General features: G+C 37.1%; 4 protein-coding genes across 4 annotated transcripts; 2 read left to right on the top strand and 2 right to left on the bottom strand.

Moving 5' to 3' along the window:
* The first annotated feature begins 3939 nt into the window (after window positions 1-3939).
* On the top strand, window positions 3940-8823 carry EAF02_009502 (uncharacterized protein). Its single transcript, XM_038905550.1, has 6 exons — window positions 3940-4517; window positions 4568-5023; window positions 5261-5516; window positions 5640-5692; window positions 5792-7399; window positions 7561-8823. Exons 1-6 carry the CDS (start codon window positions 4419-4421, stop codon window positions 8473-8475), a joined length of 3387 nt encoding a protein of 1128 aa, XP_038754608.1. The 5' UTR covers window positions 3940-4418; the 3' UTR covers window positions 8476-8823.
* A 268-nt stretch (window positions 8824-9091) lies between these two features.
* EAF02_009501 (uncharacterized protein) lies at window positions 9092-10225 on the top strand (the record flags this gene model as incomplete). The annotated part of the gene is made up of 4 exons (XM_038905549.1): window positions 9092-9380; window positions 9438-9466; window positions 9520-9770; window positions 9832-10225. 4 exons carry the CDS (start codon window positions 9092-9094, stop codon window positions 10223-10225), a joined length of 963 nt encoding a protein of 320 aa, XP_038754607.1.
* A 1686-nt stretch (window positions 10226-11911) lies between these two features.
* On the bottom strand, window positions 11912-14570 carry EAF02_009500 (uncharacterized protein; the record flags this gene model as incomplete). The annotated part of the gene is made up of 5 exons (XM_038905548.1): window positions 11912-12105; window positions 12193-13683; window positions 13750-13943; window positions 13996-14165; window positions 14259-14570. The coding sequence occupies 5 exons, from the start codon at window positions 14568-14570 to the stop codon at window positions 11912-11914; spliced, it is 2361 nt and encodes a 786-aa protein (XP_038754606.1).
* A 1020-nt stretch (window positions 14571-15590) lies between these two features.
* EAF02_009499 (uncharacterized protein) lies at window positions 15591-16489 on the bottom strand (the record flags this gene model as incomplete). Its single annotated transcript, XM_038905547.1, has 2 exons — window positions 15591-16211; window positions 16262-16489. 2 exons carry the CDS (start codon window positions 16487-16489, stop codon window positions 15591-15593), a joined length of 849 nt encoding a protein of 282 aa, XP_038754605.1.
* Window positions 16490-26243: the final 9754 nt, after the last annotated feature.

The raw sequence follows: 26243 nt of genomic DNA, 5'->3' as shown, positions 1-26243 counted from the left end.
TGTAAAACTAAATAGATAAATTCGAATTACCCAATAAGTAAAGAATGCTTCTAAAGGTAGTCGACAAATCGGTATTACTAAATAGCTTTCTAAAAGATATCTCTTTAATCATTCTATAACAATTGTATTCTCAAAACATAACTTCGAGTTCATCAATCTCAATAAACTTGATAATCAGATTCTTAACAATATAATATTCGTTAATATAAAGGCCAATAGCTTGTTAAAAAAAATCGAATATTTTTCTTTCCAAATTGCAAAGAAGAGTTATCGGATTAATGATTTCTGCCTGTATAGCTAATAATCTAAATCTGTAATATTATACTAGAAAATTTCCTTATTGAGTATTATTAGATATAACCCAATATTTATACTTAGTTTGTATATAATCAGCTTTAGCCAGATTCTTATAAATAACTGCAAGCTGATCAATCAATTACTATTCTGTTAAGCAAGGGACTTGAATATACAGCGAAAACATATATTCTTGTACCTCTCCTTCCATCTGATTTATTACATAAAATCACTGTTGCACTTCCAAGATAAACGAATTTTCATAAAGTTCAAGTTGCTCAATAATTAATAACTACCAAAGACTTACTTTCAACTCCACACCATCTTTGAGTTTAAATAAAAGATTAATGGGCTTCGGAATGTATAAATACTCTACTACAATAGTAAATAAACAAAAGTAGAGTATTCAATGAATTTGTAGATTACTCGACAGAGCGACCGGGTTTGAAAGGGGTTTGTTATCAATACTCGAAAAGGATTATTGTGAAGACTAACTTCGCAAACAGGGATTTTTCTTATTCTTCCTTTTCCTGATAGTAGGAGATACCCTTTCAATAAAATCGATTGGAATATTAGGAATCCGGATTTTGCAATTTGTAAGGGAATCTGCATAATATTGTTATCAATATCTTGGAGGTTGAAATGAGTAAGTGGTATTAAGATTATACTATAATAATTCGTTTTTGAATCTTACAATTTCATTTCACAAATCTTTAAAGTCTTTAAGGATTGGTATTTGTTCTTTCTGTAATGGAAGAGTGTGTATTGACATACTACCCTTGAGAATTAATACCTTAATCAAGGAGTCGTTTCCAAACTGTTTACCCTTTCCATATCTACTAGTATTTATATTAGAATTGTAAGAACTATAACCATCGCTTTGTTGAAATTGACTATCGTCGGCTAGAGGCGTTCGGCTAGCGAAAGGGAGAGAGCGATGGAGTCCCTTTGAGGTAAATAGGTTGGATATAATAATAGTACTTGTAATTCTATATATTGGGGGTTTGTTGTCTTCCGTTGAGTAGATTTATTTGGAATCAGCCCTCTTTCTATAAGTAATATTGAATATTTTTGATATATCTAAGAAGATATTATAGTTATAAGGTATTATTTGATTGGTCACTAGATGATCATGTGATTATATAATGAGTTATAGATAATGTAACATTTTGTTTTAGAAGAACTACAAGAGCAGGGTACAATTTATTCTTAGAATCTACAATTATAGAATCGGGAGCAAAGCGCTTGTAGAGCACTCCTATATACTAGCTATGTATATGTGATCGTGCACGTGCGCAAACGCGTATGTGAGCGATCGCAGCTGCGATTGGGTGCGATCCGTGATATTATTGGCCAGCCTCATCTTAAACAGGAGCATCTAATGGATTTTATATAAATTGAGATTATAATTGTTAGAATAGAAAAAGATGTTTGTTATTAGCATACTGCTTAGTATTATATATATGATTTCCAATATTCCCCCTTAAGTAGTATGTCCTATAGCTCTTTCTTGGAGTTAGCTTTTATGCCTTTATGTGGAGCTAATTGGTTTTAGTTTTGGTTGTATATAAGTGGGTGTGTGGATTTTTTTCTATTTAATTGTAAGTTGTTGGATGTGGGTTCTTGTTTTATGATCTCATAATGTACACTTTATTATTGCGCTATCCGGGCTTATAACCTGTTAGAATAGAAAAAGATGTTTGTTACTAGCATACTGCTTAGTATCATATATATTATTTCCAACAACAATAATTGAATTAATTGAAATTGAGTATTTAATTGATTTTCTATAATAATCTTAAGAAAACACTTTATAGCCAAATCTTATTTAAATATTTATTGAATAATAAAAAGTAAATCGAATATATAATTAATAATATTATATAGATAATTAAGATAATCCTATTAATCTTATATTAATATCAATAAAGAAAGGGGGTTATAAAGTTTATAATCCTAAAGGCTAAATAGTTTTTTTATAATTTACTATCATTAATTAAAAATATTATTGATTTCAGCTTTAAGTATCTTAAGCAAAATAGATAATAATAAACTAATATTTGAAATACTCAATATATTAATTATAATAAAAAAAGAGAATAAAATGAAAACAAAAATAAAGATAAAAACAAAAATGAAGACAAAGATAAAAGCAAAAACGAAAAGATATAAAAAGTATAAAAGGTATAAAAGATTGTAAAAACTATAGAAAAACCTGTCTTAAATAGATAGAAACAGAAATAAAGAATTTCTTTTAGAGTTGGATTATTCTTATTGCAATGAGATTCTTTTATAAAGTAGAATATATTATTATAATACAGGAGATATATCACGCTAAAAGTGATATCACTGATAGCATTAAGCTAATTGGGTTTATATAGGCTAATTCTATTGTAATACATTCTCGAGATTGCTGATTAGCTGGGTATAGGCAGTAATCTCTGTACTAGTTTTATTGAATTATAAATGTGCAAATCTCTTTCTATCTCTATATAATACCAAATCTAGATTCTCTTTTGATTGGATATAATTAATATTAGGTTCTCTCTGGATACATCTAATAGGCTGAGTGAAAATAATGAGGCAACAAAGTAGGGTTCTTACATTAGTTTTAATAGGCCAAGATCAGATGATTAATGTGGGTTTGTTGAAATACCCTTTTATAAGTGGGCCTACGAAAAACCACTACAAGAGAGTACGGTAAAGTGAAGAATTATGCTACTGTGCTATAAACGTATACTGGGCTTATAATTATCATGCTAAAAGTGATATCACTGATAGCATTAAGCTAATTGGGTTTATATAGGCTAATTCTATCGTAACAAGATAGGTATTAGATAAGATGTATAATATTCTATAAGGAGTGAAGAAGGAGGCGGAGAGGCGCCGACTATATGGAGGGCGGATGCCTAAGGCATCCACATAGCTACGTATTGAACCCGTGACAGTCGCCTAATTAGGTGTATAGGGTACACAAATGAACTGAGTGAAATAGTTTTAGTAATCATGGGAATGAGTACTCCGGAGGAGTACTAGGATTAATACCGTAGGGTTATACTATACGGTGAATTCCGTGACAGATATATAAATAAATTTTAATATAAATTTTTAGTAATACAATTTTAGATTCTTGTAAAATCTTTTAATTTGATAAAAATCTAGAATAAAATTTCAGGATTTAAAATTATTACAAAAAATAATACTTATTTAAGAATCAAAATTCTTTATAAAATTTATCAATAAATATAATTCTAAAATCAATATTTTTGTGATTCAAATAATAATAAATCAAATTTCTATATACGTCTTTGATTCTAAAGTTCATAATGAATATTTAAATTATTATATATTTATAAAAATATAGAATAAAATATAGTTTTAATGAGGAAATTCGTTTAAATCTCAGCCCGGCATTCATTAGAAATAGGTCCTCGTATAAATAATCGAATTTTGTTACTATTTGTTTCTAAAAGACGTCATACCGCGTAAGAGTCTCGATATTATTAGTTCTTTAAGGTGCCTAAGTAAGGGTGTGTGATTATTAGCGCTTAATAATTATCATGTGAGCTAAATGATAATCTTGGTCTTGTTTCCTACTTTTACATTGTCAAAAGATATTATCGTACATCAATGGACGCGATTCATCAAAGCGAGACATCAAAATCTCACCCTCTTTTAGAATTATATACCGAATCCATTTATCATTCTATGGAGAAAGCTCTATACGCTCTCGAATAAAGATGTTTTTGAAGGAGTTTTGACTCAAGCCAATTTGGTGTTCCGATGTTTTTCGTCCTGATAAGGCGCGACCGATTTGGTTAACAACTACAATGGGGAGGATAATCTGCTATTGAGAAATGACATGGGGCTGTGGATTTGAGAGGGAGTCACATGCAGAATTGGCTGAATCACAGGTTTTGAGGCTGCATAGGACCAATGAGCTAACATATATCTACTAGGTCTGCATGTACCCCGCTTGCCCAAAGATTGTGTTGACCATCCGTCAGCACTCTGAATTAACATCATTCAAAACAACCAACTTCAAGATCCGCCGAAGTAGCTCAATGGCGTGCATGAATTTTGGCCATCCAAATTAGCTTCCAACCTCGAAAAGCAGCTTCATCATGGATTCCAAACGCCGATTTTTCAAGGGCCTGTGGAGAGGAACAGGAAAAAAACAAACCAATGATTCGATTGGCAATGGCGAGCCTGCTCCAAAGATAGTATGCAGTTTTCTATCAACACTATCTTGCTGTACTAATTTGATCTTCAGGAAACCCCCAAACGAACCATCGCTAGGTTGATATCCACAACACTAGATAGTACACCACAACCTCTGTATCGTTTTTCTCCACGATCCACAACACCCACTTCAATCAGCCAGACGCAGATCTCAAAATCTGGAGAAACACTTTGGAGTCGGGCGTACACGTCCTTATTGAAGAATAGTCCTGATCTGATGGAAACATACGAAGCATTGCTTCTCGATACCAATCTTACTACTTTAGACAAACAAGAGCAAATAGCGACCATGGTTCAAAAGAAACTGGAAATTCTGGAATCAAAGCAATGGACCATCAAGATCTCCGGAAAGTCACTCAAAGTCAAGGATCGGGTGAAAAGAATTATGGAAGCTTTTAAGAAGGTCAAAGAATTCGGGGCAGCTCTTGCGAGTATTGATCCAATACATGCCGGTTTGCCTTGGGCTGGTGTATCCTTTTTACTTAGTGTAAGCCAGCAGTTTATCAACATTTACGACAGCAAATGTCATCTTCGGCGCTGCATTCTAAGTTTGCAGCATGCAGTGACCTGAGCTTTCAGGTGTTCATGTTATAAATACGGACATATTTAGACCATTTCAGATATTCATAAGAAGCGAAGTTGCATCTTTCTTACATACTAGCCAAGAAGAGTTTTCTTTCTGTTTAGTTCAATTGTTTGATTGGTCACTGACGATGGAATTAAGCTTGTTTCAAATGATTTCGAACAAAATGAAGCACTTCTCGAGGGATTAGAAAAACTGTCAGATATCATAGCTCGATACACCGAAGTAGAGAGTGTTTATCTGAATACTGCCGTCGCAGGAGATGTCGATATACAGCTTGAGTTGAGGGTCATCAAGCTGTATGCTTGTATTCTCAAGTTTCAGGCGACAGCAGCATGCTACCTTTCTTATTCTACGCTTAAAAGGCTAATGCGCAATTTACCCAAGTTGGATGATTGTGAGTTCAATACATTTTTTTTATTTTTATGTTTATGAGTCCTTTGGAGATCTAGCAAAGTCGTTACGGTCGTGTGTTTACATTTCAGACTAGATTAAATCTGCTAACTGCTTTAATCATCAGGGAGCAAACTTCTCACCGAAGTCACTTCGGAAGACGAAAATTGCTACAGATGGGTCAGTCTCCAGGATTCGAGAGTATTAAGAAAGTTATATGAGCATATAAATCCTCTCGTCTCCATTCAACCCTTAACAATACTTCCCTCTTACTTCGAGGTTCCTACAGGTCGCAAGATCCCTCATTTCATAGGCCGAGGAGAGGTGCTAGCAAGGATTGATTCTGCGCATTCGAGAAGCTCTTCTTCAAAGGCAGGGATCGTGGTTTTGCGCGGCCTAGGAGGACAAGGTAAGACACAAATCGCGCTTGAATACTGCCATATCTCGAGAAACAAGTTCAAGGCCGTGTTTTGGGTCGATATGAGCTCTGAGAGTTCGGCTATCCGGAGTTTTGAAACAATCTATTCTAAGATCAAGGGGCCTGGAAACGACTGTGGTAGTGGTGACACGAAACTAGAAGTCGTCAAAAATACCATTCGTACGTGGAATTTCAAGTGGCTGATTACTTTTGACAATTACGATACGCCTGATAAATTTTCTCTTGAAGACTACATACCACACAGTGTCTATGGATCAGTTTTGGTGACTACAAGGCACAAGGATGTTGACGCCTTAGTGGAAGACACCGCCGCAGCCATTGAGCTGTTGGGTCTGCCCGACAAAGAAGCTCTGCAGCTCTTGTATAAACAGAGCGGCGTAGAAGAAAATGAAGTCAACAAAATGAATGGGTTGAATATTGTGGAGAGGCTTGGATATCATGCGCTCGCTGTTACTCAAGCTGCGACATATATCAAAAGTTTGAAGCTTAACTTTTCAAGCTTTGAATCTCATTATTCTCGACGTCGGGAAGCGATTTTGAAGTACAAGATTCCTATGAACAAGTACACGAAGCTTTTAAGCGATTTTGAGAAAGAAGCGGCCTTCAATGTGTTTACCACCTGGGAGCTGTCCTTTGACGAACTCAAAGCTCAACACAATTCGGCAGATCTCGAGCAACTCCTTACAATTCTTGCATTCTTCGATCCTCGTGATATCTCCGAGGAGCTTTTCTCTTCATATATGAGTCAAGAATTTTGGTGGAGTTATAAATATCCAGGTTTTGCCTTCAGCCAGAGAGAAGCGGGTGTATGGGATAGAGATGCATTTGCCGATGCATTGCAGATTTTAGAGAGCCTGTCTCTCATACAAAGCTTTTATGCTTCTACCAATGGCGAATACCATATATCTCTTCATCCTCTGGTCAAGGATTGGATTCGGCTTCGAACCAAAGAATCACTCTGTGAGGAGTACACTGTCTTGGTAGCTGAAATGATTGCCGGTCAGGCAGTGACAAATTTCCTGGATATGGATCTCGTTCACATCAGTGCACATGAAGAGAACATCGTATATATTACTACACCAAATGTCGTCGAAAGCTCCTATGATGAGTCCTCGAATAAGCGATCTATGTATGAAATTTTTTACTTGAGTGAATGTATAATGTGCTCAAATCTTAAGTTGATGGATTATTCTGAGAAAGCAAAAGTCATAGGTGGACGCTTGTTTGAGCGACAAAAGAAATTCCACTGGGAAGACACTTGGCAGAGTTCGTTCAATGTCAAGGAGAAAATACAAGGTATTTTGAGCAAGCTAGGCATGACAGAAGAAGCATTGTCAATCAGTACACAGCTTTACACACTACACTCTAGAATGTATGGAGAAGAACATAGGAAAACTATTCATAGTATAGAGTTACTTAGTCGAAGACTCAAAGAATTTGGCGAGCTTGTAAGTTACTGCTTTTTATGTTAATCTTTAGCAAGATGCGGCGTATGTGGCAGCAGCGCTAGAGTTAGATTCTCAAATCCTATGCTTCAATTTTCTCAAGGTATCAGAATATTTTTTTCTCTAAATCAAGATGAAAACCGGCTGAATATACCTAATCATAGGAAAGAGCCTTGAGGCTACAGCGTAAGGTTCTTGAGTACAACAAAGAGAATAGAAGCGATGATGATCCCATAGTCGTAAAATCTCTATTTGAAGTAGTGGAAACACTCATGGAACTCGGCATCACTGATGAAGCAGAACAGCTGTATAGGAAGGTGATTGACCTGCAGGTGAAACTCTCAGGAGAAGCCCATGCTGCGACCTTGAACAGCAAGATAAAGTTAGCAGAACTTCTGGAAAAAACGACCCAGACGGAAGAAGCAAATAGGCTATGCACAGAAATCTTAAGCCTCATGAATAGCTGGGCTATTCTCAGCAGCGACGCCTTCAGTTTAATGTTCGACCTGAGATCCATACTTCGAAATCTCTATAGATGGGAAGATAGTCTGGCTTTAAGTCAACATGCATTGAAGCTGGTAGAGCAATACCATAGCAGGGAAACTTTAAGCCTCATTTTTGCAACGAAAGCGGTTGCCTATGCTTTTCAGGACTTGAATAGATTCGATGAGGCTGAACAAGTTTTCAAAAGACTTTGGCTGCTGTGTACAGGGAATCTGAAGGGTTATCAATCGCTTTTTCTAGAATCACAGATAGGTTATGCCAAGATGTTGAGGTATCTTGGGAAAAGGGAGAAAGCAAAGGAACTGGGCAGGGATGCATTGCAAAGGTTGAAAAAATCGCGTGGGGAGGAAAGCATAGAGGTTCGGAAGTTGAACGAGGCCCCGAAATTCAGCTGGCTACGCCAAACTAGTAAAATCTTACAAGACTTGGATGCTTATTATGAGCAGGCTCTTGGGGGCCGTGATGATGTTACGGATGAGGAGAGGTATGCGGCGTGGAGAGCCTGGAAGGTGAAGGTGGGTGAAGAAGTAGTAAATAGATTGAATATGGAGATTAATAAGACTAGTGAGGGGTAGGATTATGGGTCAGAATCGGAAGAGGAAGATGGAGACGAAGAGGAGAGGTATACGGCGTGAAAAGCCTGGAGGGTGAAGCGTCGGGTGAGGAGATGGTGAGAAGAGTTCATATAAGAAATGCTGGGATTAGTGAGGGGTCAGGACACGGATCGGAATCGAAATTGGTGGAGCAAAGATGAGATAGGGTACGTGCTAGGCAAGATTTGTGATGTTCTCCAAAGAGAATAGAAGGAGGCGAAGGGACACCGACTATAAAGGATGTGGATGCCTAAGGCATCTATGTAAGTACGCTACGAATTCATTACAACTATTATAGTATAATTTGAGCCAACCTAATCACTCGTTGCATACTAAAATAATTGATTTATTTGCTTGGCGTGGCCCTGCGTTGCATTACATTATCCCACCTTGTCGCTCATCGCTTTTCTGGCAATCGCTAATCTGTTCTTCCTGCACGGTAACCTAAATCAAGGGCTGAGAAATCCCTGGTTCCCCCACTAATCACAGCCAAGAAAGAATAAATAAATGTAGGGCCATCACCCTATCTTAATTTTCAAAACTGATAGCCTCACGACACATTTGACTTCACAACCCGTTTGGCATGTGCAGCTCCAATATGCAAGTCATGGATATTTATTCTACATGCCAGGTTATCGATACCAAAAAAGTTCCCGGCTTTTTCTCTCGCTATCCCGCTGCTATAAGTGTGGGTGCTACGGATGTTGAAAGTGCATTGTCGGCCATTGCTCAAGAGGCTTCCCAGCCTGACTCAAGAGAAAGACGTCGCGCGCTAATTCGGTACTCCAATGCCTATGGAGATCCATTTTCGATATGTCATTGCTCTGCCGAAGTCGAAAGACTGGTTCTGCTTGCTAGCATAATCGAGGTCATGTGGATACATGATGGTACGTTACACCTAATCATGAATAAACATAGATAGGAAAAGTCTAATATTTGATAAGATGTAACAGAAGAACTAGATCATAGCGCAGTAAGCTGGGATTATATATTGGGCAATGAGGTCGTTCACTAAAAGATGCGTAGGCATGCAGAGAACACAGTGCGCTTGCCGAAGTACTGAGAATCGACGTGCAGCCTTCAGATTTCACTTCAAAGAACGTACGACAAAGCGCACTAGCGACTGTATTGCGCAAAGCAATCGATTTAGATCCAGAGAAGGCGCCTAGAATGATCGAAACCCTGCAGGATTATCTTGCGACTTTTGATAGTCGAGACGACGACTTTGATCGAATGGAGGAGTATATGCCTTATAGAGTTGCAAACTGCGGCTATTGGCAAGTACTTGAAAGATTAGAATTTTACAAGGATATCTACTAATACTGCACGCTGCCGCAGGATATCATCTTACTTCATTCGTTGGGGAACGGGAATTACGCTTAGTCATACTGATTATGAATCAATACAGCAATATGACTTTACGATGGGAAATATACTTGGCTTAACAAACGACTATTTCAGTTGGAATATTGAGAAAAATCAGACTACGGATCGAATCAGGAACGGAGTGAGAGTGCTAATCAAACAGCATAAAATATCACCTGATGCTGCAAAATTATTGCTTCTCGGATTGATAGTTGAGGAAGAAAGCAAAGCTGTCAGACTCAAGAAAGAGCGCTTGAAGCGACCAGTTTCGCGCGAGTTATCTATGTATTTTGAGGCTATTGAGCTCTATGTTGGTGGAAGTTGCTTTTGGCATGCGACGGCGCCTCGTTATCGCGTTTTTGAATGAGGATTCAAATGTTTTGGCGAAATTGGCTTGCTCAGGCTGGGTGGATATTGACGATACCAGGTTATATCTTTTTCCGTTTTGATATAGTCGAATTGTAGGCTTTTAATCCTGAGCAAGTGCTTAGCGATACAATTACGGACCCAAATCATTTCACTGTGGTTTTCCCTTGGCGTAGACTAATCTCTACTTTGCGTTACAGTTATCGATCACGCTCTCAAGGCCCCAATCGATCTTACTCATTTACGACTTAGGCTCGTGCAGATATCTATACATATTAAGATCATAAAGACTCTATGTGAAAATGATGGAGGATCTGATTGCTCCTGCTAAGATTGAATAACAATCCTCACTCTACAACATTATATGTACAGTGTATAGAGCTTATTGTTTCAAAGTTTTTTTTTTCAACGACTTGTTATGTATCGAAAATCAATTATAGATTAGGTCAATAAGACCTCTTAAGTATTATTTAAGTCATTGTCATTCTCTCTCTAGCGTCTATAGACAAAACGAGGGTCATTTCGCGCAGAAGATAGTGAACGAGCTTTTTAATTATATGATCAAGCCCAGGTGGAAAAATCTGAAAAGAAGACTATAATCCTCGCTAGATGTAAGTTAAAGCACCCTCATCCTGAACACCCTAATTAAGCGATTTTCCGGACTATTGAAATCACCGATTTATTAGTTTCTTCTTTATTGTCCTCTTTGTGTCTACCTTCTCCAACTTCTCTAATCTTTACAATATATACGAACTTAGAATTAGAACTTCATTTTTCGCTTGCTAGGCCTAACTTTCTCTCATTATATCTATAAACACTAGATTTTAAACTCTTAGTCTTCTAGAAAGTCTCTAGATTGAAAGATTGAAGTTCTTGAGTAGATATATATGAACTCGTTTGACACTTTTAAGATAGAGAGTATAGAAGTGATTTCTAATGCTTTGTTTAATTTCTGTATAGGATGAGAGGTAAGAAATGAAATATTTAATCTAAGACCCTTGAGAGTAGCATGCAGCAGCAGTGAGAAGGCTATCTGTATCGAATCAGACTCTGGCGACCCGTGTGATAAGTTAAAGGATAATTTGTGCTAGATATCTGCTACAATATAACTTCCAAATACAATTGATTGGTTAGGATACAGACATACTCACCTGGCCCTGTCAGTCCAATCATTTGACTAGGAATCATTAAGAATTAGTCATTCTTAAAACCGTATACATGGAAACATCAATCGTAGTGAGTAATGAGGTAGCTGAAGATGCAATTGGCTGCTTATTCTCAAGGGCTCTTTTCCTCAACTGGGTTTCTTTCAATAGTCACACTACATATGTATATCTGGACGAAAAAGCGAAGATTGAAGGTTTGGAGAGTGCCCAGAAACCAATGGCTTCTATCGACTGGAAATATCTATAGTTATGGCCCCTGATTTTAACTCATCCAAGTTGAGGTGGAGTTTGAAGTGTAGCAGGCCTGCTAGAATTACATGAACAGACTTCCTCATCCATACCACAGTCCCCACCACGGCGACCAGTGAGTGCATGGACTGGCGGGACACTTTCTAACTTTCGAAACTCGCAAAATATTCGTTGTTTGACCGCTTGATATTGGAATTTATCTTTCTATTATTCAATTGGTAAGAAACCATTACGTGATATTTCAAAGCATCTTGACATGTAAAAAATAAAATTTATTCTTGTTTAAAGAAAGCAATTTGACTAAAGGAGGCAAACAGTAAATTTTTGGCAGAGGGTGCCAGATTGACACCTCCACCATTGACCAGGTATTGGGTTGCGTCAATTGTAAAGCCATAGACTGTAATGCCAGTACAATTGGTGTCGATGTTAAATAAAACCTCGGCGCATGTTGAAGAAGTTGTACAGTCTGAAGGAAGTAGTAAGTAAGGATTTGGTAATAGGGACTTAAGTATTCTTTGTAATCGAGAAACGGAGGACGAAAAGTGCTACATACCACTGTTCCAATTGTGAAAATATGTAAAATAAGAAGACCCATACACTACAATGTCGTGTGAGTTGGTCATGATTTGCGCCCAAGCGACTTGCCGAGAAGCACCATTGGTGCCGTTAAGAGGCCCAGAAAAGAAAGGGTCACTCAATTGCTTCTTATAGGGGTAAGGATAAGAGGCGATTGGATTTGGCTGGTAGTAGGGCTCTTCTGACTGTGCCATTGACATGAAGATATTCTTGGTGTTGGCGAAATTGTACTGGTATTTGGAGTGGTGCTCTGAAGGTGTGTTGATGAGCCAGTTGTTCCCAGCCACACTCTCGACCAGTATGCCTCTTCCAGTAAAGATCTGAACCTGGGTGAGATTACGATCGTCGATGTCGTGGTCTGCAGCCCAGTGCCAGCAGTTTTCCAGGTAGGCTCCAGTAGCGCTCTTGGTAATGTGCATCGACATGAATGCGGCCACGCAGTTGGCATCAACGGGCGGCTTCTTCACTCCTGGCGTCGTGGGGCACTGTGTAACCTGCAGCTCTGAGCCTTCCCAGCCACCGACGCGAGTATGTACGTCCCAGTAGCCACCCACTCCTGAAGTGGAAGAGGCGAGATTGTGCTGGATGAGAATTGCACCAGCAGTGCCACCTTGGGTACCTAGGACAAAATCGACAAGTTCTGTTGCTCCGCGCTCACCGGGTTGGCCAACTTGAAGCAGAGGCTGTGGGTGATCAAGAAACTTGAAGTATTCCCCGGCAGCAAAGATGTTTGGGAAGGCCTCGCCAACGATCTTCGTGTTACCGGGGATGTACAGTGTTTTCGTAACCTTGTAGCTTCCGTGGTCGAGAAAGAGAACCTTCGACTGTGCAGCAGAGGAGAAAATGGCTGCTTGAAGAGCCGCCGTATCATCCGTTAGTCCATCCCCCCTTGCACCAGCAGACCGAGCGCTGATGAATGATTTGACGGCAAGACTTTCATATCCAGGTTTGGCCTGGGAGTACCATTTCTGAGATCCAGGCTGGAGGAGCCCACTTGGTCGCTTCATTGGACTTAACGATCCTGAGAAGTTGGAGGCGATGTTATCCTGTAGCTTGTTACCTTGTCCCCATCCCAAGATCGTGCCAGTCCCGCCTGCGAGCACTGCGCCTTTACCGACTAGCTGTACTAGGATGGTCACATTTTGATACTCTACGTTCTCGAGAATTAAACTTCCCGCAGCTGACGACTGGAAGAGAGGATCCCCACGGTCTGAAGCAATGCCGATCTGAACATTCTTGAGAGAGCTGTCAATCAAAGAGACTGCTCCGGTGGCAATGAACGTTTGAATGGCTGTGGAGCAACCATTGAAGGCAACTCCCTGAGCCGTAACCGTGGTAGAGGTCTGGAGATTGAGTCCGGTGACACAGCCGTTGAAGGTGACATTGCGAAGATTCGCTTGGCCACTAGGGATTTTAAATCCATCATGACCGCCATTGAAGACGAGGTCGCTGTAAAACACCTCCCCTCCTGCACTTGTGAGTTAGCAGAGACACCGTAGATTTCAAGATTGAGAAAGCATAAAGTGAAGCTCACCACCTCCCATCAGCCCGATGTGCTGGACTCCCTCAATGGTAGGCATGTTGACGACTATGTTATGAAGACTAGTTGCTTGTGCTGATGGCCAGCTGATCCCCGTAACGTTGACACTTGGAGGTACCAAGGTTGTATCAATGACAAGATTCCGGAGCTGTCTGAAAAATATGTTTGCGGCCATCGCAGCAGATGATCTGTACTACGTTAACTCATGCGCGCAAGTTCTTCGTGAAAATGAAAACTGACGGGTTACCATCAATCAATCCTATTGCCCCCGGTGCATTTTGGAAAGCGGGGAGTGCCTTGATGACTGGTAAACAGTTGGGGTTTCCATGTAGAGAGACCCCATAGTTCTGAATAATAGTAGAGTTTACCATGTAGGTGCCCGCTGGGAAGTATACTAATGCCTGGGCTTTCTTTGAATTGTCAGCGGGAACGTGTAACGTCTTAGAACCAGAGGTGACGGGTCTCAGGAGGGGGACAACATCCTACGGCAAGTAAAAACTTACAGTGGTCGACAAACATGAGTCAGGGGCACAAGTATTACCACTGCTGATGGCAGCATTGATGGCGGCTGTATCATCTGTAGAGCCGTCTCCCTTGGCACCGAAGTCCTTGACATTGCGAAAGACGTGAAATTCACGGGGGTTTAGATTGAAGGCTGCAATGCCTTGGTGTTTGATATCTTCAAGCCAGTAGCTACAAGAGTGAGAGTAGGGGGAAGCATCCGCATCTCCCTGACCGCCGCTCGACGCGGCTCTCACGGAGTCCAGGAACAAAAGGCAGGTAAGAAACTCCAAGAAGTACAATTTGAATACCATTGTAGAGGGAGTGAGTGGGATGATAGATGTTGGCATTGAAATCTTTGATAGAAATCAGACATCTTCTTATTCTCTCCTATATAGTGCTGGTAATGGTATTGTCTCCAGGGCAAGACGACTTGACGGAGTTCCCATGTCCCTTGAAATTATCATGGATTACACAGCTTTTCAGTCCAAATACCAGAGTTCAAAACCATCCGAACTGCTAAACTCTGACGTAGATTACTCTTCACGCTAAACAAAACGCTGCATCGCCACTTTTGGTGGGGCCTTTGAAGGGCTGTCCCAAGTAATACTCGCTGAGTTCTTGTCAAGGCCTTTAGGTCTACCGTTAGTGCTTTTGAAAATATGCTTGTGCTAAGATCGTTAACAGGGACTGTAGAAATTGAGAGTAGCAATATTAGGATGTCTCCTCTTTTAGGAGACACTAAGTCTTATTTAGGAGAGGGGGAGATGCTACCCGCTATACGTGGACAGCTTTAGAGTTGCCCCACTTGTAAGTCAGATAGTACTTCGTACATTCTCGTATGAAAACTGATTACGGCATCAGCTTTCTCAAAGCGAATACGGAGCTATACGAAAGCTGGGAGGGAACCTAGACATAAGTTGTCACGGTCAAACTAGCGTGGGGCTCTGAGCGGCACGTGGTATTGGACCACTCCAGGCCGACAGCAGCCTGTACAATTATAAATTGTAAAATTATCTAATCAATTTATTGCTATACTTTTATAATTATATAGAGATATAAAGAATTGAGGATTTTTATTAAAAGACAAATCAAAATAACGAAAAATCTCAAAATTTTTGCCGTTTTGAGTGGCCAAGAAGACCCCTGTTAAGCAACGGCGCTCGTAGCTGGCACCTTATTAGGAGATAGAGAACTCATCTCTATAAGATAGTTCAAATCTTATTCATTCGTTGATACAATCAATTCTAATAAAGCAAGTATCATAGAGTTTTATTTATTTAGTTAAAAGATAGCTCAGAAACTAGTGCGTCGCCTAGTGGAAATATCTGCTATCACTTTAACTTCCTGCTTTCGCTGTTGTCTAATTCAGAACCATTTTCCATCGGTTTTTCCCCACTAACTACTACATACTTGATACTATTCCGGCATTTCCACCCCTCTACCCCTGCCATAGTGTTTACAAAATGTTTCTGGAGACCGAAAGCTAAGACCAATAGATATGGGATATATGCCAACACGAAGAAGAACCGAACCATCGGTTTGACATTTATAGTGATATCTTCGGTCACGACATTGGTAAAGCCAGCATCAGCAAATATTGAGCTAATCGATCCATATGTGAATCGATCGAACGCGGGCATCGCAGAATGTTTGTTGATTGTGCTCCACGAATCCACCCTTGCCTTCGGCTCCGACTTCATGTCACTATGCTCATATTCGAAAAGTGCTACACGACCACCTGGCTTCAACACGCGATAAAATTCACGAGCGACTGTTTCTGGAGAGGTGCTATGAACAAATGTTTCCATAGTATACACACCTTCCAACGAGTTGCTTGCAATTCCGTCAAGGTGATGGTAGTCCATTTTTCCAACCGTAACTCTTGCCTTCATCCCTTGTTTCTCAATGTTCCGCCTAGCTTTCTCGAGGTGATGGTCTATGACGTCGATCCCCTGGTCTCGAGCGAGTGAACTTTTGCGAGGCGCAAAGCAACATGGCCTACGCCACATCCTGCATCCAATACTCGCGAACCAGAAGGAAGGCTCAAAGTCTTCGCGAGGTAATCCTCCATTCTGTGTAGCGCGGCTCCAATTGGGAAAGGATTGTATTTGTCGCGTTCATAACAGCCAAAGTGCCTGGTACCACCGAGAACAATTTGATAGCCAAGAGGAGATTCAATTGTGTGGTAATAATCTTGCAGAGACTTGTTTTCGTTTATGATGGGAGCCATTTTGTTTGGGTTATCTGTCATGGCGGACGATCCCTTGAGGACAGAGAGCTTGATAAGCAAGAAATGGCTCGATAAGGTTGATGTGTTGACAAAGAAGATAAATTGACTGCGAATGATTTATTAGTGAGGTAAGTTTGCCAACGACAATGAATGAGCTGACATGGAGTAATCTTATGTAGGCAGTGAAATGTGACAACCATGTACTTCAGGAACGTGTTGTGATACCATTTTTCGTGCGACACGGTGCCTGAGATATTAGTCTATACAGGCGCTTACGGTCATGGTAAAAATGAACCTGTTTGGTTCCTAGGCTTTTTGAGTCAATCTTCATGAGACTCGCTCTAACGGAATTGGTAAATGGCTTTTTGTGATGATAACTGGAAACCCTTGATTCTCTACTGAACAGATTTCTGGTGATTTCGTTTCGTTAACGTAGTTTAACACCGAGTGGCCCATATTACCAAGTGGCCCACTTTCACCTCAATTTACACTTTCAAACTCATATTATTCAATAACAATTAAATCAATTGATTGAAACTATTAAGAATCTAATAATCTAGGATCTATTATATTATTTTAACAGATTCTTATATTATATCCTATCTTTCCGCATTTACTACAACATCGATTAGAAGATATTTCCCTATTAGAATTCCCTCTTTTTGACATTCATCATATTGAATCTGAATATCAACCTTTTACTAAAATAATATATCAAAAGCCTCTTGTTCAATAAACACTTTTCCTTAATATAATTAGGTTTTTTTCATATATCAATGTTTGCTTAATATCTCATTTGCTACCCGAAATATATAAATCTCTATATTTAAAAATGTATTCTTATAAGCTAATCTTTCTATACCTTTAGCTAAAGCTAATATAATCTTAAATATAATATAGGAAAGCTTGATTGATAACAAATTATTCGAGATTTAATTAATATTGATTAAGAAAAGCTTCAATTAGATTGTAAAGAGTTTAAAAAATCCATTAATCTAGATTGAAAGAAGAAGAAATAGATATACGAATTCGAATATCTAATTTTGAAAGCACAGCTTCAGGATTAAATAGAATTAAACCTGTTCCTCGAAACCCTGATTTCATATTCTGAAAGATAATTGATTCTTTGTATACAATTTTAAAAGCTATAAAAAATTCAACTTTTGAAATATAATTAATATATATCTTAATGAATCTATCAATCTGAATACTATATAAATATTTCAGATTGCTAAAATAATCTATATCAAATAATTAAATTAAATAATTTGAATACAATAATAAACATATATATTATCACGGGGCAGGCGGGCGGGATAGGGTTCTAATAACTTTGCCCTAATCTGGCAAGGTTATACTGATTCGGGTAATAGGTTCAGATTGAGGATTAAGATGTAGCTCAAAGAGCTATAATACAGGATCTTTCAAGTTGAAGATATACAGGATTTTGCTAAGCAAACTAGCCCGATTGGGCCTTAGCTTACTTACGCTCCAGCGCAAATACCCAATTCGGTCCTTTCCGAAGGAATCAATATATCACGTAATCTTATATCATAACATTACCCCCCTCCTAAGAGCTAAGCTTTATTAAAGCAAAAATATTATAATTTGATTATCTAGAGGCGAACAGTATTCGATCAAATAGGTTCTGGTTTATTAGGGTATTTTTGATGGAAATTGCGAATCAGTTTTTGTACGTTTTTCAGATAGCTTGCAGGTTCCTTGATTGGCGTATTGTAGTCGACCCAACGGATAATATATTTCAGACAAGATCCTTTACAACCTCTTCTTTCTTAACAAGAGTTCAGGATTTCGATAATCTCAAAATGCTTAAGGCTGTTTACTTTTATAAAGGGTAATAACGGATTACACTGCCCAGGAACAAGATTATTATATGTAGGATATAGCAGGTTGATATGAAAAAACAAGGTGAATCTTTATCAAGGCTGGGAGCTCTAGTTTATAGGCATAGGGGCCTATCAGGTTCAGGATTTTGAAGAGCCTGAGATTCTTCCAATCGAGTTTTTTCTGTAAATGCAGGGTCTTGATGTTTCTAGTATTCAGTTAGACTAGATCATTGGGCAGGTATTTACGGGTAGGGGAACAGTGGGCATCGGTATTCTTTGAGTATTGGGCTTGACTAATAGTTAGTTCGGTTTATAGGTATAAGGAGATAACTTTCATTTTAGTAACGAATTCTTCAGTATCTTGTATGATAAAATGGTTATTCTGGGATGGTATAGGTTCGAAGTCCAGGCGGGGGTGAAACCCGTAATTCAAAAAGAATGGGGTTATTCGGGTACTTTCGGACCAGGCATTGTTGATAGAGAATTCGATAAGTAGGAGTCACTTTGTTTAATCGTCTTGTAGGTAGGTTATATACAATTGGAGGTATTATTCTAGTATTACATTAGCTCTTTTGATTTGTTTATTAGTTTCAGAATAATAAGCAATTGAAAGCTTAACGGCTATGCCCAAGTGCTTACAAATATATTTCCAGAATTTAAAAACGAATTGAGCTTTATAATTAGATATAATAGTTAGGGATAAGCTATGGAGCTTCTAGATATTCTTTTGGAATAAGTGGGTGATCTCTTTGGAGTTATAGGTATTATAACAAAACAAAAAATATTTCATTTTTATCAATTAATCGATTACTACCATAATAACATCGAAATTGGTATTTTAAGTAAATATATAATAAAATCTATTAAGATATCTTACTAAGCTCTTTATGGAATTGGGAATGGGCGGAAAACTCTCTTCTAGCCTTTGTGATTTGGGGCAGTATGGTGGTAATTATAGTAGTTGTGGACTTATTACATAATATAATTATAGTATTCAGGCTAATAATAGTTTCGAAATAGTAATTCAAAGGTTCAAATATGATACAGATAACCAACGGCAAGCGATTTGTGGTATAGACAGAATAAATAGGTTTTTAGGGAATCATAATTGGAAACATATAATTTCTCTTGGTAATATAGTAGGTTATTATTTTCGATACACTCAGCAAAAGTGATTTTCGGATATTTCAAGAATCCCTCTCATAGGGATTTCAGGATAGATTCGGGTACAGGGGTTAGCTTGATAGCCTTCGTGGAACAAAATAAGCAGATCGGTAGAAAGGTTTAAAGGGTTTTCTGGGTTCTCTAGTTGTATTGCAGGGTTGGATACAGATATAGCATATGGGATTATAGGCTCTATAACTTTGCTATTTTCTGGCAAAATTACGATATTGTCGGAATCCAAGTGGTTGGTGGTATTGGTAGGGTTGGGGTTTCTCTGGTTATAAGTGGTTATAGCAAAGTGTACTTTCTTGGTAATCTTAGATTCGATTAGAATAATAGTAGTGGGAAATAGATCGGAATCCAGATTCTCTTATTTCAGAATAATACAGTTTTGATACAAAAAGCGTTCATTTTCCTTCTTAGGGAGATCTTCTAACCTTCTAGTCAGTGCATCGGGTTTGGCACCTAGCTTTTCGGGGCAATAGGTAATTCGAAAATTAAATTAAAATAGAAATTCGGATTAGCAAGCTTAATAGCAATTCAATAGCTTTATTATAATGAAGTATTCTAGATTCCTATAATCAATAATCACTTGAATTAATAATATAGCGCCTTTCAACTTAAGATATCATTCTTTAAAGTAATAAATAATAGCTAATAGTTCTTTATTATAAATCTTATAGTTATATTTAGCTACCAAGTGTTTTTTAGAGAAAATGCAACAGGTCTAAATACTCCATTATTATTATATTGGGAAAGTACTTTAGCGGATATATAATCGAAGATATTGGTTTCTATAATCACTTTCTTTTCCTAATCAAAGAAAACTAGAATAAGTGCTTCAGTAAATGTTCACTTCAATTGATCAAACGCTTCTTGATAGACAAGACTCCACAAAAACAGAACATTCTTTCTGGTCAGATCTATCATCAAATTAATAATCTTCGAAAAATCTCTAATAAACTGTCGGTAAAAGTTCGAAAACCCAATAAATGCTTGGACGTCGGTTATGCTAATAGGCAGTTTCCAATTTACGATTATTCAGATTTTCTCTAAATCCATTCAAATATTATCGTTTTCTACAATAAGGCCTAAGAACTTGATTTCAGATTTCAGAAATTCACACTTTTCGAATTTAGCAAACAAACCAGCTTCTCTCAATACTTATAGAACCTTCTGGATATAATAAATATATTCCTCTCGAATTCGACTATATATCAGAATATCGTTTAGATAAGTAATGCAAAATATATCCAGGTATTTCTGTAGGGAATCATTAATAAACTTTTGGAAGGTTGCGGGAGCTTTTGTCAATCTAAACGGTATAACTAAGGATTCGAATAGTTTGAATTGGGTATGGAATATAATCAGATATTCCTATCCTTCTTTTATTCTTATATTATTAAAGACAAAGATAATATCGATTTTATTAAAATACTTTATTCTTTTCAGATTATTTAGAGATTTTTTTGTTAATGGTAAGGGGTATTGATTTTTAACCAACAAGTTATTCAAAGTGTGGTAATCTATATAAAATCGGAGGTCTTTATTGACTTTCTTGATAAACAAGATAAAGAAAGCGATAAAGAAAAAACTCGGCTGGATGAATCCTTTTCTAAGATTCTCTTTTAGTTATTTTTTCAGGACTTCTAATTTGGGGTGGGATATAGAGTATAAGGTATCGAAAAAAGAAACAGCTTTTTTTTTAAAACGAATCTTATAGTTATATGGTCGATGAGGGAATAGCTTCTCTGCATTCTTTGGGGAGAAGATATCTTTCCAATTTCGGAATTTGGGTAATAGGTCTTTGGGATCAAATACCTTTTTCTTTTTATTTAGAATATTATCAATTTGTTTAATCGATATTTGGAATATTTCATATTTCTAATGGGTGTAAGTTGAATAGGCTTTTAGGGAGATCGCAACTATATCCTTATTCTTTAACTCTTCGGGGTGGGTAGGCAGGTATACAAATCAGGCTTTTAAAGGAATATCTAACAGAGCTTTTATATGGGATGGGTAGGATGGAGTATTACAAAATTCGTAGTAAAATGAATTATCAAATTGAAACGAGTTTATTGCGAAATCGATACAAGAATTGTGTTTCTTAAGCCAAGCTATCTTCAGTACAATAGAATAATAAACTAGCTCGATTATATACAAAATAATCTTCTTCTCAATATAATTATTGATTTTAAGTTCTACTCAAATATAGGAAGTAATTCAATTATCGAACAGAATGTTTCCATTGAATTCTATAACTTCGAATGTTATAGATAATTAATATACTAGTATTTTCTGGGAAGACATTCAATTTTGATTTACAAAGATAATTTCTTTATATTCATTATCGACTATAGCATATATCAAAAAGGTATCTTTTTCCAAAAATAGAATGATGGGTAGAATTATTAAATCCATATAATTATTTAATTCATTTTCTAAAGGAAGATTATAAATAGTAGTAGTAGATAAACAGAGGGTATGCGAAGAATTGTTCTAATTGCGGTTTAGGTTAGGCGTATCCTGTTTCCCAAATTGATTGAACTAATCAATAAGTAAGGAGAAAAGCGAGGTAAGAAATGGATAGGAACTCAGCCCCTTGGAGAATTATTTAATACAAGACTGATTCTTGTAGGGCTGATTGTAATAGTAATAACTTAGAATTGAACAGAACAGGTATCAGAATATAAACAATCTCATATCAAATAGCTAACAAAGCTGTAACAATAGCATTCACTATATTCCCACCGCGAATCCAGATTTTTAGTAGTATATTTCTTTTTTCCTAAGCTTAGATTCATTAGGTCTTTAGGAATAGATTTCGGGCTAGTGAGTTGTAAAGGTGGAGTAGTGATTATTCTCCGGAATAAAGTTTTGGAAATAATAGGATAAATATAATAAACTTGTTATTGATATTAACAGAATTGATTATTGAGTTATTATAAATAATTAGTATATTAACGAAATTTATGAATTGGAATGGGATTATGCAATAATATATTTTGTAATTCACAAGAGATTTTTTGAAATAGAAATAGGGTTAGAATATTATTAGATATCTTTTCTTTTAAAGTGAATCTCTGGAATTCTATAAAGAAGGTATTAAAATCGAAATGTCTTTGCTTTAATATATATAGTTTGTTCTATGCATTTTATATTCAATCAAGATTTTCAAAGATATTTTCAAGATATTCGAGAAGTATGATATAATTAGTGAACTAAGAAATCCTATAAGAGATCTTAGATAATATAAGCTTATATGTCTTTCTAATAAGTTTTTTAGTAATATAAATTAAATAGATAGAAGTTATTAGAAATCTATTATTATTTGTATTCAATTTTCTATATATTTGTTGAATAAATCTGTACAGGTCAGAGCGAGTACCATTAACCTCTTTTGGATCGGGAATGCACTCACTCAATCAAATGATCAGAGCAGGTATAATAGGTTCGGGGATAAAGTCAATAGGAGTTTCGGGGGATACAGTTTCCAAACAAGCAGATATAATAGGCATAGATTCGGCAAGGCGATTGAATAAACAGGCGTTTTGAATAGCAATCTGCTCATGCAAAGCGACTTGAATATGTTTGCAGACTAGGGATTCGGAAATTTTGCATTCAAGTGATCTGTTGGTTTCCTCCAGCTCGACATAATATGCAGATACCGATTAAAAGTATTAATACCAAACCTGAGGGTCCTCTAATACAGAAATACCAAATTCTAAGGAATCCCTAGATTGGCTAAGTAGGTGTGGAGTAGTTATTGCGAAAGCAATATTTTAATAGGTAAAAGCTACATAATATTATGGGGCAGGCAGGCAGAATAGGGTTTTAATAATTTTGTTTTAATCTAACAAGGTTATATTGATTTGGATAATAGGTTTAGATTAAGGATTAAGACATAGCTCAAAGAGCTATAATACAGGTGTTATATGGATATATATATAGTAGTAAGCTATCAGGAAACAATCCCTGATACTGTGCCTTTTGGACAGATTGCGTGTGTGGCGTAGTGGTAAAGCTTACAACTCCTATTGTGTCCGCTTACGTAACAGAGTATCAGGGATTTTACCTTGTGGATATCGTTCTGGGATCTCTGATTTCGGGCTTTTAATTGGGACTGGGTTAACAGCCAATTGAAAAGTGGATCGAATTAGGGACGAGGATGTATCTGCTTAATGATTGGATATTCTGAATTCATTAATAATGGATTATTAATGGTGAGGATATTGGATAATAGAAGAGTGTTATTCTATTATTACAAATCATATGGTTGACTATAGTATAGTATAATAGCCCCTGTACTAGCCTTTTCGGGACGAAAAAGGTTAAAGAGGAGGGCTCTGTTATATGGATATATATATAGTAGTAAGCTATCAGGAAACAATCCCTGATATTGTGCCTTTTGGACAGATTGCGTGTGTGGCGTAGTGGTAAAGCTTACAACTCCTATTGTGTCCGCTTACGTAACAACAGGATCTTTCAAATTGAAGATATACAGGATTTTGCTAAACGAGCTAGCCCGATCGGGCCCTAGCTCACTTGCGCTCCGGCGCGAGCGCCCAATTCGGTCCCCTCCGAGGGGACCAATATGTCACGTGATCTCACACCGTGACATATATTTAATATTATTCTTTTTACAATATACTTAAAAAGCTTTTGATTTATAGCTTTTATACCCATTTAATACTAATATTCGATATTTACCCTTTCTTCGATTCTTAATATACTTATCGAAGTATTTCAATCATTCTAAACCCGTTTCATTGTTTGTTTATCTATTAGATATAAATTTAATAACTTAATTCACAGGAAAATCGATTTCTATATATCAATTGAAAAAATGAATCTATCCTTGAATTACTAGAAATAAAGATATAGTTTCACCCTCCCCATTACCATATATAATCGCTATAGCCTATTCCCTATTGTCTAATTATATTGCCTTACTTCTGTCATTTCGTTCAATACTTATTACCACCATTCCAAAGCATATTATATCCATCATAAAGCCCATTTCATCAAAATTATAGAAATCGCAATCAAGAATATCATATTTTGCTTATATATTCGAAATTAATCAAACCATTTCTTAATAAGCTTAGGATCTTTATAAAAAAGCTTTTTGAAAGTTATAAATACAATTAAAATATATCTTTAATTCGATTCGATACTTTACAAATCGATATACCTAAAGCTTTCCAATACGTTTTGCACCCCTTGATTCAAGAATATAATTTACTATATCTTCCACATTCTTTAATTTTGATAGAAATCCTCTTGAATCTATATTGAATATATATTGAACAATCACTTTTTCTTTTAATTCTATAATCTTATAATTATTGGCTCGAATTTCTATATAAAGAGATAAACCTTCTATTCTATATCAAAAAGTCATACAAGGGATATTATAAAATATAGCAGCTTTTCGAATATTTAGTTTTTATCTTTATAAATAAATTCGATAGCAAGAAGTATATAAACTTCTTGGTTATTCGAATTCATTATAGATTGTTGATAAAACGCATATTGAAAGAGAAAGGTGTAAATTGAGGTGAAAGTGGGCCACTCGGTGATATGGGCCACTCAGTGTTAAACTACGTTATCTAATAATCAATCAAAGATTGTGGCTCGGAGTTTATTCGGCTCAATCCTGGTATGTAAATGTACCAAACATGTGATCGTGATCTACACCTACTCGACCTACACAGTAACCTCATAAAGATAACAACAGAACACCATTAATAGCAAGGCTTTCCATTTTCAATGGTTTCATAGTATCTACATTTGTTCTCAGAAAAGAGATTACTGCTTACTCCGAAAAGTAGTTCCTTTTCCATATCTAAGGAATTACCAGTCCCAACATCCCCTCCTCCATCTACCCATCCGAGCCATCCAGGAAGCGAGCTAGGAGCGCTTATGGCCTGCCAATAGGATTTATCCTACTAGTACCGTCAATAGAGCTATATAATGCGCTAATGCCGGTTAAGATAGCGAACTGGTGCTGTCGGTCCATAGATCAAACGGGATAATATCCGTACCCGGCTGACTTTCTGCAGGATGACATCCAACTGTTGAGATATAAATATCGCACTATGCTGTTACGATATCTCTTTTGCTATTCCTTGAAACCCCCAAACGTTTCGTAGATTCTACGATTCTATAGGGTAATTTACGTATCCTGTTGACGAATAGAGTCAATATTCTGCAGGACATTACCCCCAGCACTGGCTTTTGGCGCTGAAAACATGCGAAGAACGCCACAGTCTTGAATTGTTAAACATTTAAATCCGAGAACAACCACACAAATGCTATGTGGCAGTATCATAAGCAGGGGGGGCAAGGAGGGTTGGTTTTTTGGAGTCTTCGGCTCGTTGATTATTACCCAATGCTCGGCCATAATCTCTTATACGAAACGGGCGCTGAAATGTCTCTAGTCAAACTTCGGTCTGGATATCTGCTTGAATGGAGTCTTTTGGGGCAAATAGTAACAAAATCCAAGTTTTTAGTTCAGATTGCCAGTTTTAGCCGTAAAATCGTAGTATTTCACTACAGATCATTGCCTTTTTATTATATATCGCACAATCGCACAATCATGCAGTCACTCTTAAAACTAGTTATTTGATTAGTCTGTAGAGTTATTCGAATCAATGATTGTAAAATAATTAGCTTTATGCTACTCGATATAATATACGATCTGCACTGAAATACTGCGATGTACATCTGAAACTAGCAAT

This window comes from Botrytis sinoallii (assembly GCF_014898435.1).
Source record: "Botrytis sinoallii strain Bc 23 chromosome Unknown BSIN_020, whole genome shotgun sequence".
Classification (NCBI taxonomy): Eukaryota; Fungi; Ascomycota; class Leotiomycetes; order Helotiales; family Sclerotiniaceae; genus Botrytis; species Botrytis sinoallii.
The sequence above is the reverse complement of the archived record's forward strand: the minus strand, read 5'-3'. Positions and strand labels throughout refer to the sequence as shown.